This window comes from Orbicella faveolata, unplaced genomic scaffold, assembly GCF_042242905.1.
Source record: "Orbicella faveolata isolate gen_17 unplaced genomic scaffold, um_ofav_v1 contig_46, whole genome shotgun sequence".
Taxonomy (NCBI): domain Eukaryota; kingdom Metazoa; phylum Cnidaria; class Anthozoa; order Scleractinia; family Merulinidae; genus Orbicella; species Orbicella faveolata.
The window spans coordinates 2,104,670-2,126,075 of NW_028301576.1; the positions used below are offsets into that span (position 1 = coordinate 2,104,670).

A 21,406-nucleotide genomic window follows, 5' to 3' on the forward strand; every position below is an offset into this window, starting at 1 on the left:
TTATTGTTTTTATATTTCATGCCCTGCCAGCATGTTTTAGTTACGTCAGTAGTGTGACGTTTGTTTCGTGAGTTCAGACAGTTCAGTCAATTGTTATTCAACAGCATAGCATATCGACATATTGTTTACACGAAGATATTAAGTTCAGAATTAATGCAATCTCACTGTTCTCCCGTCTTGGACGTTCAATCAACTTCCCGATAATGCTGTTTGTTTTTTTTTGTTTTTATTAGCAACGCAGTTTAGAGAGTCAGATACTTTTTTTTTACCACAGATATCGCCTCTTGGATATGTAGTGTAAAGTTCTCGTGCGGAAAATTCAATTTGAAGCGTGATCTTTGTCTTTTTGTCTGAGACAGCTGAAAAGCGAAACGGGAAAATATTCAACTAATTGCTATTTAAGGCCAGAGCCTTTTGACATATTGTTTACATTTAATTCTCCTACTTAATTACGTAAAATGAGTTTCATCTTATAGTTTCCAGTAACTGTTCTCTTTAGCACTGAGACCAATCACTAAGAAGTTTCTTTTTTACAAGGTAGGCTAAATGACTTTCTAAACTTTTTTGCTGGTTCTTTTTATTACACTGTAATAGTCAAACAATTTGGCCCATGGTTGCTGCTAAGAATATCGTATTAAATTCAAAGTAGAAACCGAGAGAAAGTTTTACATTCACTTTTGAGTTAATTCGTTTTCACTATTTCTTTTTTTCTTTGAATAGTGTTAAAGCAGACATGTGCAGTGGCAATATTATAATACCAGTGAAAATGAAGTCTTATGAATTAAAAGCGGCCCATGTTAAAAACATTTGCCTATCTATCAACTTTATTGGTCACAAAATTACAATATAATTAAAAGAAGAAAAAGACCAATAGGAATTGCGCGAACGGGAAAATAAAGTTACCCATGCGAGGCGCAACCCTAGAAGCTAGTAAGAATGGTGATAGAAAATCTTAAATTTGATAAAAATTACAATAAAATCTAATAATTACCTATAGTTAAAAATTATAGTTAAATCTATTACAGTTAGTGGGACGCGTCTCTTCTCCGTTACAGTTATTATACTGTTTTGGAGAGAGCTTTAAGTTTACGTCTCGCTTAACTGTCCAATATCTGAAAACACACAACAGAATTCGAATGGCAAGTCTTCTGTGATCTGTTGGTAAGGGCAAATATTTTATGCAGTTCATTACAGAAATAGAGAAACAGCTGAACCTCTCGATTAATTGAACTCTTCCAAGCTACTACAAAATTGAGCATGGTATTGCGGGCGTTCGAATAATTAGAAATTCAAAACTTTAAAGTTTCAAATACAGGTTTACATCAAATTCGCCTAGGCTGTAGCCCTAAATATTATAAAGGAATCTTTCGCAACATTTTCCTTTACCGCCGAAAACAAGAAAGTTATAGCTATCCCTTAAATGATGAGAACAATTATAGGCCAAAGAAATGACGACAAAGGTGGGCTTAAACTGTTGTATAAATTCCGGGTTGCAGCATTTAGAAAATTATCGAGGTCTGTAACTTTCAGTTGAAAGGGCCTTTTAAACAAAGACAAACATTCAGGAAGACTAAGCGGAGAAAAAACTTGGGTAAAGTTCGATGTTAAAATCAAGCGTCATATAGTCTGAGGCTGCCGAAAGGAGAAAATTTAACGAGTCGAGTATTATTGGAAATAAAGTAAGCTACATTCAATAATCCACAGTTAGTTACGTAAAAAGACCTGCCTGTATTTTTTTTTTCTTGACACAGATTCGTCGTCGAGCTCTAATGTTGAACCATAAAGTACAGTCATGAACACGCATCAATTCAAAATGAAACATTAAGCCCAGCGCTTAGCTCAGAGACCTGAGACAAAATTAATTCCCTTTAACCTTTAATCTCTCAACTGTTGCAAGAGTTTTGAACGTTTCGGTTTTTGCACATAGCGCGAAAACTAAAATAAATTATTCATTCGAATTATTTAAAAGAACGGAAGGTTTCTACATTTCAATATTCTCAGGTTAGATCAAGAAAAATACTGAACTGAACTCGTAATAGCCGGGTTACTTCTTGAGGTTGTACAATCGGGTAGCAGTATTTTAGAGCAGAATTGCATTGTCCTCACCTGCTTAAACTTAAGATGCGTCAATTTTTAGTCAACAATTATTTAACTTTCCACTATTCAATATCACATAATTGGAGGCAAAATCGTCAATTTTTTATGCTCAACCAAATGATCTCTTTGCAGGGTGACTGTTTTCCATTGCTGAGCTGCTTGTAAGACCCACTCACCAGGAACTGAAGTTTCCCATTGGCAAGGTAGGTTAAAGACACACAATGAATTTTTACTGATAATTGTTATTGTAGGTATATCCTGTTTAGTGGCGAAAAAAAACATCAAGAAAAAATAGAAATGCCCAATAATATAATGAGAGCTTTTCAAAATCATTATATTTAAGTGCAAAGTCAGCCAAGGAAATTTTGTAAACAATTCTCGGTGAATACATGTCACTTCTATATTTTAAAGCAAATTTAGTTTTAACTAGAACACAGTTTTATTTTGGGTCCAAAACACAGTCTTCGAGGCAGTAGACTTAAGGTTTTCTGAAAGGGAGACAGCTACCGGATAACAGTGAAAAACTATTATTCAGGGCCACCACAATATAATAGTGGACACTGAATAGAGAGTTGGTAATTCGCCTAAGTAAAATTAGAGCCTTTGATATCCCTGAATAACTTTTAACTTCTAAGGCAGCTGAAAGGAAGTGTTAAAGGAAAAGAAATTTTGATTATTTTGCATTTTTTGTTAATAAAAAAGTCCATCGGCAGAATAGTTAAGCCCCGAAATCCGTTTTGTACAAGCAAAGTAAACCGGTCTACGTTTGGCTAAAGCTTCACGGCGTTCAGTCGGCAAACGTTCTTACAGTTCAGCCATAAATAAAGAAAATAATTTTAATAATAAAGAAGAATTTAATTTGGTGAGGAGGAGTATTCAAAGAGTAAAAGTATGCTTCATTCTTGGCTAATATTGTTTTAACAACCGAAACGAACGATTTTTTCAAGACGAAAAGCATCAAGAAGATCAAGCAGCGACGATGTTGGTGGGCGTAGTTTAATAAGTCTTAAGTTCAGGCGTGGTATTTTAGATGTCAGTAAAAAAGGGAATTCGGTGGGGTGGAGAATTATTGACAAGAGACGTGTGCTACTTTAACAGCGAATGTTTAGACCGAACCTTAGCGCAATTTCCGAAAAAGGCTGTTGCCTTCTTTAACACAAATGAATGAGAACTTCAGATGATCATTACCATAACAAATGATATCATTCGCGAAGCAACACAACAAATGCTTTGTCAAGAAGTTTCTCATTACAAATCTGTAGAACGTTAAGTTTAAGTACTGTTTTAACACCAACATTCAGAGAAACGTTTTGTGCGGGAAATGTTTTAAGTCTGTGATTGTTACATTCGCTCATTGTATGTTTTTTCTTTGAACGTTTTTATGGAGTTTCTATAGAAATTCTTTTGTTTTTAGATTAAGAAGCAAAATAAAAATGGTATTTAACTTATCTAGATGCCAATGCACGTTTTCTAGACAGTCCAAGATGGAAATTCACCAACATTATTTAAGTCAATGGTTATTTAGCGTCATAGAATTTTAACACTTAGTTTTCAATTATATTTGTCATTTCTTTTATTGGGCCAATATTATATCTCTCTTTGAAGTTTGACTGATTTTCATTTACACTGAGACTATTTACCAGGATCTAAAGTTTCCTATCAAGGTGGGTTGAAGTCTATGCCAAATGGATGATAATGTCCACTGTCACTCAAAACAGATTAATATCATGGAAAGTGAATTTATTTTTTGTGTGCAGCTAATTGAATATAGAGACGTTATGGTGATGTAGTAGATCTGAACGCCATACAACGCGTTTTACCTCCCCCTTGCACTAAAATTGTTGTAAAATGTTGAGGCGCTTACATGCAACAGTAGTGACGTGTTCTCAACAATGTTATAAATTTATGTCGGATCAGCAGAAAGGAACGTTTTTCTTCGAGAAAAGGAAAATATTTCCATTTTTAAATTATTTCTAACTTAACTTATTTAGGTTCTTTACCTGTCTTGTGCTATTCACAAATAGATGACAGGACATCCCGAAAAAAGCAATTTGTATTGAATGGAATTAAACTTAACGTAACACAAAAAAACTTGCTCGTTATTAGCCGCTAGTATTTGCTTCTATCCATATCAGTCTATCTTTTTATAGAGGTGCATTACTTTTGTAAGATAGGTTTTCGCTCTAACTATTAAACTCGTCTTTCTCTTTACAGCAAAAATTTATCAGATCTTTTAACACAAAGATTCACCAGAGAGAGCATCTTGTTTACAACTGGGTAAGTTGAAGGCGTTTCAACTTATTTTCACTTATCTTCCCAGTATTTGTTCTGGTAACTGTTTTCGTAGAAGTTTGGAAAGAACTTTAATTGTTTACTGCTGAGCTTTATAATGTTTGTGTTTACAATGCTATAACAATCACTCTTTGAGAAAGCTTGAAAATAAATAAATACAATATATCTCGTGTATACGTTATCCACATTATTTTACCGATTCTACGCCAGTTAGGACGGTCACTTCTCGCGTATTTGCGTTTTATTTTACATCAATTATCTTATTATATCATTTTCTTTACAGTGTGTATTTATTCTCCAACGAGAAATTCAAAGGGAGAGCCTCGACTAAGGTAAGTTTGAGAGTTGTTTCAACTGTTCTTTTGATACAAGTGCGGAGAAAGACAAGATTGACCATTACAGTTTAACACACAACTTAAGCAGTTGTGAAATCATAGCCCGGAAAAAATTCAGATTCAGGCTTGAAAGGGATTCGAACCCGTGACCTTTGTGATACCGGTGCAGCGCTCTATCATATGAACCATCAAGCCAACTGGGAGCTGTTCACTTTTTGACACTTAACCTAAAATATATTGTTGTTATGCTTTGCCGTTGAGTTTCCCCAACGTTACGGATGTTCTCTCTTCCAGAATGTTTCATAATTAAGTCCATTTGAACATTCTAATGCCAGGAAAAGCTTTACTTAGTTCTTTGTGCGTGATTAGACGTATCTACACGTTGTGGGGTGTGAATGGTTTAAATTCTTAGTTCAAGTTAAACAGTATTATATCATCAATGTTACAAATTTATCTTCGGTCACAACAGGAGCATTTTAGCCTGAAAAAGATAAACAACAGCATCGTTATGTTTAATTCAGATTCTGATTCGATTGAAGAGGCCATCCAATAAAACATTTCAAAGAAAAAATAGCACTAGTGATGGCATCAACGCTGATCGGGCGAAAAGATAACTCTGAAGGCGAGAATTTAAACGACGTTTGCGGAGAAGAGGAAAGACAGAATAGAGTGCCGTACTCTTCTCTGAGCTGTATAATAACCGCTTTATTTGGTTTACAATAGCAAAGATTTCTTTCAACTACTCCTGACAACCTCCTATTGTCAGTAAATTTTGTAACCTGTTAAAGTTAAAGTAAGCTTCCTTTTTGATTTAAAAAAATAGCAAACTTGATTTAATCTTTATACAACTTCTACATTTTTGTGGAGTGAAATCTTGTAAATATATAAGAACCAAATTTCCTTCCTTTAAGACCCCGAAATTTAAGCATAAGCTTTCGGTATTTAGGGCGTACATCAAATTATTGAAAACAAACATATCAACAGACATATTAAACACTACAACAGACCTGATTATTGAAAGCAACATATTAAAAACTTCTTTTTAACACCGCGAAAGCCTAGGAATTACAGCACATGCTCTCGAAAATAAAATCTGCACATTTATGCAAGCTTTTCTTCCCTGGTAATTGCATGTCTTACACGAGCAGAAAAAGAACCTGGCAATAATAATTCATTTCCTTCCACAGGCACACGATTAATTACTTCTAACAGTAATACGAAAAGGACAGAGCTTTGAGATGCGGTCTTTATCTGACTGCATACCTTGGATGACTGTATGCTTAGTCGAGTGTGTTGCTATAGTTATACTCAACCTCTGTACGATAATTGTGTTTATAAGAAACCGTAATCTCCGGAAACGTAGCATGTACCTGGTGATAAATTTGGCAGTTATAGATATGTTTGTAGCAGGAGATGTTGTCTCTCTTCGGTTCTATTGGCCTGGAGTATTCTGTAATCTGTGGAAGGGGCATTCATTTGAACTTTGGACAGGTTATTTTCTAATAGTACTAGGAAAGTTATTCGTCCTTGGTTCGTTTATGAACATCGCCATCATCGCTTTAGAACGGTTGCACGCGACTTTCTTCCCATTTAGGCATCGTGTGCTAAAAAAACGGGTATATCGATTAATAATTGCCGCTGTTTGGGTTTCATCTGGGTTGGTAGCAATAGCTTGTATACTTCCTGCACAGTTTGATGAATCATATTACTTTGCTTACTTATATGTGACATTTTTTGCAATTTCCCTTTTGATCATTTGTGTTTCTTACACGTCCATTGTTATTAAAGTCCGTTGTGGAGGGCAGCCTCAACACCATGGTGCAACCAGTAGAGAAAGAAAACTGACCATGACATTGTTAATTGTGACTTTTTTATCTCTTCTGTTGTGCCTGCCATACGTTATATTCCGTTATGTCGTTTTTATTACTAAATTTAAAATATATCAGTCTCTGTCCTTTTCAGTGGATTTTCATTTAAATTCTGCATTGTTGGTTTTATTTTATGCAAACTCTCTAGTAAATCCTATATTATACACTATCCGCATGCCAGAATACAGATCACCTTTACTTGCTCTCTTCCGCAAACAACCTCAGCAGCAAAGACAAGTTGCAGTTGCTCTTCGTGACATGTAATGCAGATACTATAAAAGGCTATTCCAGTTTCTCTGTCCAGCTTTGTTGTTTTCAAACATTACATTAACCCACATTTTATAGATGAACGAGCACGATGAGAGAACAAAAGAATTATCGTCGTGAGAAAGTCTAACCTACAGCAGATGAACATACAATGGAATCCGTATTTTTTGAACCTCTAATGGAAACGAAACATCGCGTAGAATGCCTATTGTTCTCGGGACATTTACTTGCAGTCGAATAAAAATTATAGGTCTGTAATATTAGCAGCGAAGCGTAAACAGGGACGCTCTGATTGGTCAAAGATCACGTACGCTTTCCTCCGAAGGGAATACTGCCTTAGCTCATTAACTTGTCAAGGCGGGGCTAAGAAACAAAGATTAGAGCGAAAAATCGGACTGTTGGAGAAATCAGAGGTAAAGGTAGAGTGTTCGGGTGAGGAGTGGGAAACGAGTTTTGGTTATAGTTAACGGGAGTTTTCAGAAAATGAGGGCTCGAGAAATCGCGATTTCATTGTAGTTTAAAGGAAAATAAACAAGACGCTGTGCTCTAGGAACAAAAGTATATCTGGTGTTTTATTGCCTATATCTTAAGTTTAAGAGTAGGTGACTAAAATTGATGTTAAGTTAATTGACGATTTAATTTATAGTCATGTTATACCATCTTGAGTGCGATTATGGTATTGCGATTTTCTAGCACTCAACGTGTCAAATAGTTAATAGTCTACATGACTCGGTAGAGAACGATTTGGTTCAATTAGTTAGTAAATCTACCAGGCGATGAACCGTGTATAATTGAGTCTGACGATGGTATAGAATAATACCGAAATGTAATATCGCTAATTTTCCTTGCATGTGCTACCTATATATAATTAATCACAATGCAGTTACTCGGATTAACCTTTATCCTTTATGTAAATAACAAGCTCCTGCATATTAGAACGTAAAGAGGCGCTTTATTTCAAGGGAGTTTCCCGTTCGCAAATAGAACACTTCAAACTTGTCCCGGGGCCGCCTTTTCCTTTTAAAGTTTCGGAAGGGCGGGAAAAGCCATGGAGAAAAAAACAGTGAAATGCAAACAAACAAAAACAAACAAACAAGAAATAAACTAAAACAAATCCAATTTCCTCAAAGAATATTGAGCAGAAATCTTTTTGCTGGTTGACGTCGCCAACATTTTCTCCATCGAAATTTATTCTTACTGAATTACTTCATTTGGTTTATATTATCAAGGGACCAATGACATAGCAGAACGTACCGGCCAACACAGGGTCTGTCTGTCCTTCCACTTTCGAAGGGAAAAGGGTCCTAGGTTGAATGATGGTATAATACATTTTAAATGTACAATATGAAAATTTGATAGATGTTTAAAAGCATACTTAGTGCTATATAACACATTAGATTATGATAAAGATAAATAAAAGTAGCAATGATGCTACCAATTGACTCTGTCTTTGTTTGGATTGGTTAATAAAAAATTATTAGGAAACCGATTTTTTTTTTTTTTTTGTTTGTTTTGACAACAACTGCAATTCAGACGCGCACCTTAACCCTACAGTCATCTCCTTTAGTGACTCAAACCTTTTTACACTATTCTAGATGGCATATGAATCCACCGGAAGTTGAAAACGCATGATGAACAAGATACTTGACAACGGTTTCATGTTCTATTGTGAATAATCGATGTACGGGTGAAGTTGGGAGGGCAAGAAAGAAGCTTAAGGAAATGCCGGAAAATTCCGGTTATAAGACTCCCTCCGATGGTTTACATGCATGTTGTGCGTTTGTATTTCATAATGAAAAAAAACTCGATTTCTCAGAAGATCTTTCGCAGCTACCCTGCGAGCAGAGTCGTTTCGGATCTTATTCGTAACCTATTCGCATTCGATCTAACGGCGCTGAGTCGCGTAAAGCAGACTACGCTTTTGTCTTCAGGCGAGAAAAAAAACTTGTAGGGCAAGGCGACGAGAAGTTTACAAGGTAGAGTGGCTCAAATATCGAGAATGAGGAGATCCATCGGAGCAATGCAGCTCATGTAGTGGAGGTTTGCCAGTTCTTGTATCTTATACAGTATGTGTCTTAGCGGTGAACCAATAAACCAGACGAGACATATGTTTAGTACATCATGTTATGAAGACTCGAAGACTGGAACAATTTGATAAAAACTTAACTAGTGAGCAGCACTCTGCGAACTGTAGTTGTATAACTTCTTTATTTCTCCTACGCGTTTCGTGTGACTAACGCACACGCCGTCAGGGAATTTAACAATACAACACGAAGCGCCTGTATATATACCTAACTCGTACAAGAGTTTACATTTCGTAGGAACACACCCACGGATATACAGATAGGAATGACAAACTCCGCGGTAATGCGTCTAGAAAACAGGCGGTAAATTTCGGCAAGGTGTGACATATTTTGTGCGTGAGATAATTTTGGGGCCCACAGTTTTAGATTTTTTTTTTTTTTTGGAATTTCTAGCTTAGCGACCGGGCCATCGTGACAAAGTCGCCTCCAACCGCCCTGTGCCTCTCCACGGTTGGAAGCGACTTTGTCAAGAAATTCAAATCGTGTGGCCAAGATAATCGGTTACGGATCGAGACGGAGCAAAAAATTGAAAGCAAGAGCTGGAAAACCAGCTATTCTCGGGTGGTTAAGACAAACTTTGGAACCTTGGGAGAAAGCGAATGGGAAGAAGAGTTATCGACGGCTGCCATGAGGCAATTTTGACGAGATTAGACCATTTTTGTGGAATTTACGGGGCTTTGAGTGCGGGCCGTCTGGCGAGTGGGTCGCCCGCCTAAGTTTCGTTTCTCTTTAGCGGAAGCAAACCGCCAGAAAGTAAAACTCGCCTAAATGGCTCTAAACCACCTCCATGAACCAAGAGACATCAAAATAACGCAATGCAAACATAAGGTAAGCCATTTTATTCCAATTATGTCCTACACGTAGCATTTAGAGTAATTTCTAAACTAAATCGTGATGACCTTGGTTCTCAGTGTAATCGACAGGGGAAAAAAAAATTGAACGCTCGGTTTCGAGCTTGCTGGCCGAAATATGGCCCCACTTAATTTCAACGCTGAAAAAGTAGCCCAGACCGGCTTACGCGCACCTCGATTTGGACAAACTTAGGCTTGATTTCCAAGAACTTGGACGATATTTCCCAGTCCCAGGAAACTCTAAACTAAATCGTGACGACCTTGGTTTTCAGTGAAATCGCCAGGGGAACAATAACGGCTCGGTTTGGAGCTTACTGACCGAAATATAGCCCCACTTATATAAGAGTCTGTTTTTTACTTATTATCCAGTTTATTTAAGGGATATGTTAACTGTACGTACCTCATCCTATAATCTGCGTGGCAATTATATTCTGGACCTTCCTAAAGCAAAAACAACTACTTATGGTCTGCACTCTTTTTCATACTTAGCTAGTAAAATATGGAACTCTCTCCCGGACACTTACAGGACATCTGATTTTCTTCAATTCAAGCAAAGGATCGTTAAATATGAGGCTTTTCCACAGTGTAAATATATATAGTGTATAAATGATAATAGAATTGTAATTGTATTTCATTTTATTTTATTTTATCTATTTACTTTTTCTTTCTAATATTTATTTCTCTCGAAGATAGTAGCTAACAAGCTACTCTGTAAATTCGAGGTTAAATAAAGTATATGTATGTATGTACTTAATTTCAGCACTGAAAAAGTAGCCAAAACCGGCTTACGCGCTCCATGATTTTGACCAACTTAGGCTTGATTTCCAAGAACTTGGACGATATTTCCCAGTCCCTGGGACTCCAAACTAAATCGTTATGACCTTGGTTTTAGATGAAATCGCAAGGGAAAAATAATTGAACGCTCGGTTTCGAGCTTGCTGGCCAAAATATAGCCCCACTTAATTTAAACACTAAAAAAGTAGTGCAGACCGGCTTACGCGCAGCTTGATTCTGACAAACCTAGGCTTAATTTCCAAGAACTTGGACGATATTTCTAAGTCCCACGGACTCTAAACTTAATCGTGATGACCTTGGTTCTTAGTGAAATCACCAGGGGAAAAATAATTGAACGCTCGGTTTCGAGCTTGTTGGCCGAAATATACGCCCGACTTAATTTTAACACTGAAAAAGTAGCCGAGACCGGCTTACGCGCAGCTTGATTTTGACCAACTGAGGCTTCATTTCCAAGAACTTGGACGATATTTTCCAGTCCCAGGGACTCTAAACTAACTCGTGATGACCTTGGTTTTCAGTAAAATCGCCAGAAAAAAAATAATTCAACGCTCAGTTTCGAGCTACCTGGCCGAAATATAGTCCCACTTAATTTTGACGCTAAGAGAGTAGCCCAGACCGTGCTTACGCGCACCTTGATTTTGACCAACTTAGGCTTGATTTCCAAGAACTTAGACGATATTTCCCAGTCCCAGGGACTCTAAACTATTTTGTGATGACCTTGGTTTTCAATAAAATCGCCACGTCAAAAATAATCAAACGTTCGGTTTCGAGCCTGTTGGCCGAAATATAGCCTGACTTAATCTTAACACTGAAAAAGTAGCCGAGACCGGCTTACGCGCAGCTTGATTTTGACCAACTTAGGCTCGCCCAACAATGAGGAACATAATTATTAAGAAATAGGAAACATGTACTCTGTTTCTATCAAATCATAGAAACACGAGTGGAAGTTTGAGAGAACAAGAAATGCTGTGGGAACACGATACGTTAAGCAAGTGTTTCCACAGCTTATTTGAGTTCTCCCAAACTTTCACGAATGCTTCTATAACTTGATAGAAACGTGGAGAACATGTTTTCTATTTCTTTTAGAAAATACGGTGACGAAAAAAAAGAAAAAAAACCTTGTTTACTTTGATCATCAAAATGTAAATTCTCTTTGCTTGCGCCATCATTACGTCAATAGGTGGTGCTAGTTCTGTGTTTCCATCGAGTTAGGGATACATGATTTAAAACCAATCAGCGCACATATTTTTAAGGTATTTTTCTAATACATGCTGTAGTTTTCAGGAGGATTCGAGTGTTGTGCATACATCAGTTGTACCCTCACCATACAGGGATTCATCCCTGATCAAACCCTCAGAGATCTTTGGCCAGCACAACCCCTTCGCCACACCCTGTTCTGTGCCATCTGAAACTGTAGTAAGTGGAAAAAACGCAGCACAAACTACACGCGTTGAACATTTCTTATGTCCTAGTGCTGTAGATATCCAGGTGACTTGTGGTTCCCAAGTGTTAACTTTAGACTTTAGACTTCAGTATGTCATTAAGTAACGCTTAAAATGCCATGCATTTTTCAAAAGAAATGATAAGCATCTAGTTCTGTAACAACCGCGAGTCTTTCTCTGGATAAATGCCGTTTAATAACAAAACACTTCGCCGACTACATCTGACAACGTGGTACTATATAGCGATGTATGCGCATGTGCAAAACTGAACTATACTGGAATTGTCGGAATGGTGGACTGGATATTACAAGTTCCTTGTTACATATTCAATGCATTGTGAGGCAAAAAGTGTTGGGAAGTAACAGTGTGATAAACTAGTGTTTATTGTCTTGATGTGGCATCAGATTCGTAGCCTAAAGCAGGGGTTTCATTAACATTTTCAGTAGGGGGGTTAATGGTTTTCACAGGCGGGCAAAACTTCTTAAACTGAACTTCTTCATAAGAAAACATTTCCTCTAGATGGTCATCCCCACAGCTGGTAAATTTGCCGACTGCCCAGCCCTTAATGAAACCCCTGCTGAAGTGGATGCAGAAGTCTCCTACACGTGAGGGATGTCTGCATGCAGGGAACAGTTTTTTAGAATTGCAGCAACATTTATGTTGGAAATAAGCACAACTTATGATGATATATAAATATTAGTTTAGCCAGAATAGGAACTAAAAATTACTGCACCTTTCATTAACACACCAAGTCTACTCAATCAGGGCTTTCAATAAGATTTGAAGTAGGTGTCTGCCCATATAATAGTAGGCGGCTGTGACTATTTAGGTGGCCAAAGGCCACCGTTTCTAGGGGGTCTGGGGGCATGCCCCCCCAGAAAAATTTTAAATTTAGAAGCTCGGAAAAGCGATTTCCAGTGTTCTTGGCATGAGAAAGTAAAGTTAATGATGAATATTTACCATTAAAAGAAATATATATATTTTTAATTTTTACAGACAAAAGTGAAAAGGTCAAAGGCAATGAAAAAGGTTTACTTTAAAAAAAATGAAGTCGCACTTGAGAACAATTTACACCAATTTACACCAAACATCATGACAAGCCAGTGTGGTGGTAATGCTGTGAGAAGATGCTGTCATTCAACTGAAAGTATAGCTAATTTCTTCATCAAAATCTTCACAAACGTCTTCCTCCTTAAAGAATTTTGAATTAACTTCTTTCTCCAAATCTTCAATTCCAATCCCATCTCCCATGGCATTCACTTGTTCTGGAACATCTAGTGCCAGCGGTGGCAGCATATCAACTTGGACAGCAGCATTAGAAACTGTTGGGCAGTTACTGGAAGTGGCACTTGCTGAGATTGATTTAGCAATTTTTCTACGAGCTTTCACTTTATGCCACTTTTTCACTGCTTTCTTGACCAGGCTTTCACACTCCTGTACTTCTGGCCCATTGATTGTAATATGCATTAGTGATTCCAACATATCACCTTTCAGAGAGCTTCTCAGCCTTGTTTTCAGTCGTTTGACTGCTGATGTCCCTCGCTCCGGCCAGGCGTTGCTTACTGGCAGAGACATGTACACCTCAGCAAGACGAAGAAGCTCTGGCACAAAATGACTGTAAGTCGATTGATTGGAAAGCATGTGATGTAAAAGCCAATCTGTAGGTGTTTGGGATGTCAGGTCCTTGTTCTTTGGTGGCTTAACGACATCTGCTGGCATTTCACTCTTGAGTTTTAAGATGCTGTACTTGAACTTCCGCCACTCACAAATCAATTCCTCTGTCTCCTGGACCTTTGATTCTCCAGTCTCCAGCTGATACAGATATTCTGCAAGGATCTTGATCTCTTTGTCTCCATACTCACTAAAGCTCTGATCAGACTTGGGTGGCACTGCAACTGGATCAAAGATTTTGAAACCACTCAAGATGGGAAGGCTTCCTTAAAACGGGAAGCAATATTGTCTTGCAGAGCATGGACATACTTTGAAGTCAGGTTTCTGAGAAGTGTCTCATCATGTGCTGTTAGAGGAGTCAATCCACTGTAGTGCAGTCGGCCGTCTTCAGTAAGATCTCCTCTCAAACATTCCAGGGGTGATTGTTTTTCGGCCACACTTTTCAGTTCCTCTAAAATAAATTCTACAGCAGGTGCTATGACAGCAAAGGATATGTTTCCTTTCTGAAAGGCTGACTGAGATGGCTCAGAATTGGCAGGACTTCATGAAGTAAATACACTGCTCCAAGGAATTTCTTCGACTTGATTTGAGTGATCAAGCTTATTGCAACAGGATCACTATCATTGCTGTAGATTTGCAAAGTTTGGATCAAAGGCACAAAGTTAAGAAAAATACCATCAACAGTACTTTCTGTAGACAGCCGTCTTGTTCAGGTGGCCTTCTTAACGCGCTTTACAACCCTTTTCTTTACAGAATGTGAAATCTGTAACTCTGCTGAAGCAATAACTGCTTTGGTGTATGCTGCTGTGCACTTTCCCGAGTTGTGGAAGAAAGACCATAGTTGAATCAAAACCTTTTCAACAGTCTTGATATATGAAATGTGGTCATTTGCATCCTCACATGCAAGGGCCAATCTATGGCAGATGCAATGAACATTCAATAACATCTTAGCTTCTCTCTTAAGCTTAGCAGCAACACCATTCTCCTTTCCCACCATTACAGATGCGCCATCAGTTGACAAACCTGATAATTTATTGATATCTAGGTCACAATCTAACAGCTGTTTCACAACAACTGACTTGATGGTTTGAGCATTGGCAGAAGTTGAGCTCTCTGAAATGTCATTCACAGCAAGGAAATCTGTTTTCACTTCATAGGTATCTTGGTCAACATATCTGATGAATGACACAAGCTGCTCTCTCTAGGCAATATCCATTACTTCATCGATCAAGAGACCCATGAAGCTGACTTGCTGTGCCTTCCTCACAACCTCGGATTTTACCATCTCCCCCATCAAAATAAACATTTCTATCACTGATCCTCCTGAGCGATGCTCAAAGAATTTCATATTTGATAATCCCATTTTCTCTACAACTTCCAAAAGACTGGTAAACTTTGTGTTCGCGATTTCTTCTTTCGCTATCCAGTAAAGAGCCAAGAATGCATTGAAATATACATCTTCCTTTGATTTTTCTCTTTCTTCAAACTCTTTCTGGAAGACAGAAACACGACTTAAAAGTTCTGTACTCACGGCAGCTTTATGTTGTTGTGAAGTTGGGTGTTCTTCCATGGACTTGCGTTTAAAGCGGACAGCAGGTTCAGTGTTAAACTTTTTGCTCTTGTTTTGAAGATTCGTTGCATCATGTTTTCTACACAAAAGACAAAACATTCCCCTACCTTCTACATAAACTAGCCGGTTCACACCAGTCTTTTTGCAGAAAGAGAGTTTTTTGTCAAGGATCCATTGATGCTGGAAGCGATCTTTTTGGTTTGTTGCTCGTAATCGATTCATTTCAGTTTGAGTGACAGAATTGCATCTGCTCCCTTGACATGTGTAAAAACTGTGACAGTGTACAGGTTTGTCGACTGAATTTCCAAATGATGAGTGAATAAAGTATTTCATTTCTTCGGCTAATGGCGCTTTGTCTGGCTCAGGAGTTTCGGAAGATTGCGAAGATGACGAGGCATGATCTGTGACTTCAGGTATACTTTCAGTTGGGCTGACTGGCGAAGTTTCATCTGAATCATTGGAATGTGTGGTTTTGTTTTCTGCAATTAATATTCTTAACTAAGCGAAAAACAACACAATGGGTTTATGAGAAAACAATTGCAAAGTCAAAATTTATTCAAAATACCTGTTCCAGTTCCTGGTTTCTTTGTAAAGAATGAAAACAATTCAGTCTGTCCGAGGCTGCGCTTGGCCGCCATCTTTGTTCAACCAACCACATGGTAATAGTTTGGGAGCGAGGCTAAATTTCATTAAGATACCGCTGAAAATGGCTGAGCGTTTCTCAATCAGTTGCGATCCGTCGCGGTACAGAAATCGTGTTGATATATGCTTTATTCTAAAATTCTCAAGGCAAGTGTGCACTTTATTTTATCAGATTTATTTGAACTGAAAAATGGGTAGGCTGTAAACATTTTAAGAGTTATATTTTTGAACTATTTGTTGACAAACATGGCCAAGTACTCGATGACTCGCAGCTACCGGAGCTCCAGCGGTAGCCGGCTTCTAATGAAAGCCCTGCTCAATCAATGGTTCCTTGTTTCCCTACCATCACTTATCTTATTGAACCTCTCAGGAAACAGATGTTTACATGAACTGCAGTGGTTTTAAAATATCACATCGGTGGGGTGTGATTGGTAGATTTTGTTTCATTTTGTTTGTTTCTGGTTTTGAAAGTTTTTTTTGTTTTGGTAACTTGTGGGTGGTGCGCTGGCCTCCAGATTGAGCGGTCTGGGTTCAAGCCCTGGCCGGGGACATGCGTTGCGGTCTTGGCAAAACATTTTACTCTCACAGTGCCTCTCTCCACCCAGGTGTATAAATGGGTACCAGCGAATTTTATGCTGGGGGTAACTCTGTGATGGACTAGCATCCCATCCAGGGGGGCAGTAGAAATGCTCCTAGTGGCTTCATGCTAAGAAACAGGGATCAGCTCTGGCCTGATGAGCCACTTGGCTCATGTGTGGACTTAAGGTTACAGTATACCTTCAGATCGGCAATTTTTTTCAAATTTGGATTTTTGGTTCAAAGTAATGGTCGAAGAGTAATCTCTAATTTCTGAAAACAAAATTGAAAAAAACCTAATATTGGCGGAGAAATGGAGGTTTTACGTTATGGCCGGAAGTAACAGTTCCCTCTTGATTGACAGCCCTATAACGTGTATGCAATCAACCGAGACTACTTTCGCGGGAATATTACCGATATGGATACCACGAATTGGCTGGCTACTCAGTTAATCAGCATTGTTAATCCAAGCATTTTTCGTATTAGATGTAATTCTATTAAGTTATAAGTAAACATGGACCACGGAAAACTCCGTTGACCAGTTCGAAAAAGCGAAGAATGAATGAAAATACATCATTGAGTGAAGAAGCGAAAGTTGGCCTCGCGGATGAAGCTACGGACGTATCAAGCGGGCAAAAAGATCGAGGCAAGAGAAGAGAAAGGTTGTGTAAAATTTGGGAACTCGACAGCTATAACAGCGATGTTTACAGTGACTCTTTTGTTGAGTTCGATACCGATGAATCGTCCAACTCCTTGAGATCCACTGGAATATTATCCATACACATTTGCTCTGCCGCGCTTTCTTTAGTTTGTTCTCGTCGCCCAGCTACTCTAGCGTTCGTATCCTTTTTCGTCTTCCCCATTTCGCCAAACCAGCTTCAAGAAAAACCCAGCGGCAGAAAAATTATCTCTCCGCCTTGAGTGCATTACGAAACGCAAGGTTTTTTTTTGAGATTCACGCGTAAATTTCACCGCCAGTTAATGGTAGTAAATTTTCCAAGCGCTGATTGGCTCAGTGATCTGAGAACCCAGTTGAAGGCGTTTCTGGGCGGAGTTTGTTTGCGAAGCAAGATATTTTTCTTAGCACTGTTTTCTCGAATAAATATTTTCGCCTGAAGCAGACACTTTAAAGAGTTACAACTCAAAAGGAATTTGTTTGTTTGCCCTCAAATTTGGACAGTAGCTAGATTAACACATAAAAAACAAAAAAGGTATCTGCGAATTGTTTATTTCGAAATATTTTTTCTCCGAGAGCGATTTTTGTACGATCACTTCACATTTTTAAAATCCTATTTCGAAAATGTTCTGTAACTTTTTACTACAATTGAATATGGAAAAACGCAGACACGCTTTTTTAGCCCTTTTTGTCCTGAAAGCGAGGAAAAAACTAAATTGGCGAAAAACAAAATTCGCTTTGACTTGTAGCTTCCAAAAGGTGATTAGGACGCTTGCATTTAGTGGCCGTGAAAAAATTGGCAATTCATTTTATTTCAAAATTTTTGGTATGGTTTGATAGCCAGCTCTATAAGCTTTAATTTGATATAGCGGCTTAGGTATCTACAGCTTAAACCGGACGCGCTACATCGCTTGGACGCGAGACACCCCTGAAGGTATACGGTAACCTTAAGCTACCTTAGTTCCCCAATACAAATCTCAAATCTTGTCAGTTTACAACCTTAGTAAGTAACGTAACTATTGTACCAGGGTAGCTGATTCAGCAAGGAGGCTGGTATCTAAAGGTGCCCTGGTAAATAAAGATATGTGCAATTTAAAAATCCTATAACTATAATAAAGTACAATTTAAAAAATTCTTAATTCTAAATTCTAACCTTACTTAATATTTAACCATGGCATCTTTTCATTTCAGCGACACCGAAGAAAAGGGCATCCTATGCGCTTATTACGATTTCAAGAGACTCCTCAGAAATCAACACCAAAGGTAATATTATTATTGCTGTTTTTGTTCTCAAAGCATGCGACCGAGAACAGATCATTACAAACACCCTTCTTTCCTATTCCATTATTAGTTTGCCTGTTACAGCCTGTTTGTAGTTACTGCAATTGTACATGTATAGAAATGAGAATACTGGATTATAGTTGGTGTAATCAAGAATATTATTCTGTCCTTAGTCTAGAGACAATGTGAGTGGCTGTAATTGCTTTGTTGGTATCTATATTCCCGTTTTTGTTTATCTTAGCAGCTTGACACAGCATGGGAACAAGTAGCATGTGGCAAAACACCTGATCAACAGTTGCTTACACAGCAAGCACATCAGTTCTTGGCCAGCTACCGGCCAGCAGCTCGTACGCTACACTTCAATACAACTACAGTGGCTTAAACTGCGACACCTAGAAGATGGTTTGTCAATGATCACAAACCTGTGATGAGGATTTTTGTTAGAACTTCTGTCGCCTTCTGGTATTCTAGATGGCTCTTTTCATACATAAAATATTGTGTAAAAAAAAATTGAAAACTTAAGAATGAATAATGGTCAAACCAAAGTAAGTAATGAAAAAATGCCAGATGAGATCTGTAATGGACAATTGCCTTTGATTAAGGTTCTATGTTGTCCATGTTTGTGTGTGGTATTCATTCTCTAACAAGGGCAGTGTCCTGGCTGATTACAGTACATGTATATGAAGTTTTTGTTGTAACTTGCATAAGATCTTTTTGCCGAATGTCACCAAATGAACATAATTTTATCAATTGGATGGAAAAATTCTACAGAACAAAAGAGAACCAGTATTTTGAGGGAGAAGTACAGGATCACAAAGATAGAAGAGGATTACAGTTCATGAAATTTGATCAAAATGTGTCAAGATGTCAAGAAATAAATACTGCCTTGTAAAGTTTGTATACAGGCATACGTGTACTTATTAAAACATGATGACATATCAGCCAGGTAGTGTCCGATGTCATGAGAGTGCTGGAACATTTTCCCGGCTCTTTGTTATTGAGCTTACTTATGAGGGAGACAAAGGAGGCCATATAGGACCATGGCAATTGATATTAGTTATACAAATCATGTATGAGGGGCTTGCAGTGCAGGAACCTTAACATTGTTCAGTACACACAAACACATGTTGCCTTAAACATGGATTTTTGTTTGTTTGTTTGTTGTTGTTGTTGTTTTTTTGTTCAGTTAAGGGCAATGGTCGTGAGTCACTTTTATTTTTATTGTACAGTATTTCCGATATAGTGGAGTTTAATTTCGGCACGTTGATCTTTGGAACTTAAAGTCAGTGTTAACAAAACTTGTAGAAATTCAATTCAGACTCCTTTTTGAGTACAGAAAGTACATGTAAGTAGATGTGTGTAACAATGTGAATGGAAGGAAGTGGCACAAGTACAATCCAAAAGCTCCCTGGCCTGTCTTGCCCTTAGTTTGGGACTTAAAACAGAAATTTCCTGTGATTGCATCTTGTTGCACTGCAAATGTATGTATAAGAGAAGTCAAGTTAGAAATTTGTTTCTTTTAGTCGTAATGAAAATCTTTTCTCAGTGTTTGTTTTCTCACTTTTGAGGTGGTTTTACCCGCATAGCCTTTGCAGCTGGGAAAAAAAGGAGCATTGATCGCTTTGTGTTCCTTTAGGAGAGAAGTCTAGTCTTACTCTATGCTTGTATCAGTTTTTCTCACTGGGGTAAATGGCCTTAAAATAATTCCAATGCTTATCATCGTTGGAAGAGGAGTTAAAGGGAATTCGTCCCTGTATTTGCAAAGATAGTTTTTTCATCTAAAGGGCATGTTCAGGGGTTTAGGTTTTAAATTGTTTGAGTCCTGTTTTGAATAACCGCCAATTGGCATTATAGACCTACAAAACTTGCAAGGCAAGGAGACCATTTTGGCATGTTTGTATGAGAGAGTTGAAATAATTGGGCTAGAAATTTAACTTTTTGTATGGGAGCAATTGTGTACTAAAAAAATATCTTGTAATTGTGTAGGGTTTTGTTGCAGTGTTTTAATCATTTATTACTGTATAATATACTTGCAAGGTACACAAAAATATATAATATCAATATATATGATAATTAACTCATTCGTTTTAGGTTAAACTCCAAGATTTAAAAGCCTCTCAGTGGGGTCTAATAACATAGCAATTACTTCACAGTTGCATCATTGCAAAAAAAAAAAAAGAAAAACAAAAAAGAAAAAAAAAACAAGAAAAAAGAAACAGTTGCCTCAGTGGGTAGTTCAGTACAGCTAGTTAGCTAAATTTGGGAAGAATAATTTTGCCCTAATTTAGAGATGGGTGTGAGGTTTTGTGTTTCCAAAAGAGCTGCGAGAGACTTGATTTGTTTTCCTTCCACTCTTGATCTAGAGAGTATTTAAAAGACTTGGGTTCAGTTTCACTTGATGATTTCTCCTTTCTTTATCTTCATACATTCCCAATACTTGGTCAGGAGAATGTGGTTTTTCATCGTAAAAGCTTCTTGAGAATTTTCACTTATTCTCGTTGAAAGACTACACTCTAAATGAAATGTAAATGAAGAATCATTTCGGCAATTTTTCCAGTTGTCATGGTAACAAAGTGTGTTGGTATTGTATTTAGCATACAATCAGTAGAGGTCTTAGCGTCACAATTATAAAGAATTGAAAATCAGATAGGCCTGTGATTAAATCAAGAATTGAACGAGTTTTTAAGTTGCATGGCTGTTACGAAAATGGTAGTATAGTTTTAATACAATCATTGATGATTGTTGATTTTAACATTGTATCCTAGTTGAAATAGAATGATTCTCGACAAAGCAAACGTGTTCTCCCAAGTTCCCTCTCTACTTAGACTATTGTTTTGATTTCTCGAGAGTCAAGCTATGTCATTGTTTTTAGTTAACGCTGTGTGTGTTGATACTAAATATTATCAATTGGTAGAAGAGAACTTTTTTTTTTCCAGTGGAAATGCAAGTTACGTTATTG

At 37.7% G+C, this 21,406-nt stretch overlaps 2 protein-coding genes and 1 pseudogene across 3 annotated transcripts; 2 read left to right on the top strand and 1 right to left on the bottom strand.

Annotated features, from left to right (window-relative positions):
* The first annotated feature begins 4,309 nt into the window (after positions 1-4,309).
* Positions 4,310-7,137, top strand: LOC149097914 (green-sensitive opsin-like). The gene is made up of 3 exons (XM_089277436.1): positions 4,310-4,374; positions 4,673-4,721; positions 5,912-7,137. Exon 3 carries the CDS (start codon positions 5,963-5,965, stop codon positions 6,854-6,856), a length of 894 nt encoding a protein of 297 aa, XP_089133562.1. The 5' UTR covers positions 4,310-4,374; positions 4,673-4,721; positions 5,912-5,962; the 3' UTR covers positions 6,857-7,137.
* A 2,150-nt stretch (positions 7,138-9,287) lies between these two features.
* Positions 9,288-19,388, top strand: LOC149097915 (uncharacterized). Of its 2 annotated transcripts, XM_089277446.1 has the most exons (4): positions 9,288-9,771; positions 11,877-12,005; positions 18,358-18,429; positions 18,689-19,388. In XM_089277446.1, the coding sequence occupies exons 1-4, from the start codon at positions 9,712-9,714 to the stop codon at positions 18,827-18,829; spliced, it is 402 nt and encodes a 133-aa protein (XP_089133572.1). In that variant the 5' UTR covers positions 9,288-9,711; the 3' UTR covers positions 18,830-19,388. The 2 variants fall into 2 exon arrangements, 1 of the variants encoding a protein (XP_089133572.1); XR_016203627.1 differs by lacking the exons at positions 9,288-9,771; positions 11,877-12,005 and having other exon boundaries at positions 18,194-18,429; positions 18,692-18,826.
* LOC149097916 (zinc finger protein 862-like) lies at positions 13,169-15,447 on the bottom strand (annotated as a pseudogene).
* Positions 19,389-21,406: the final 2,018 nt, after the last annotated feature.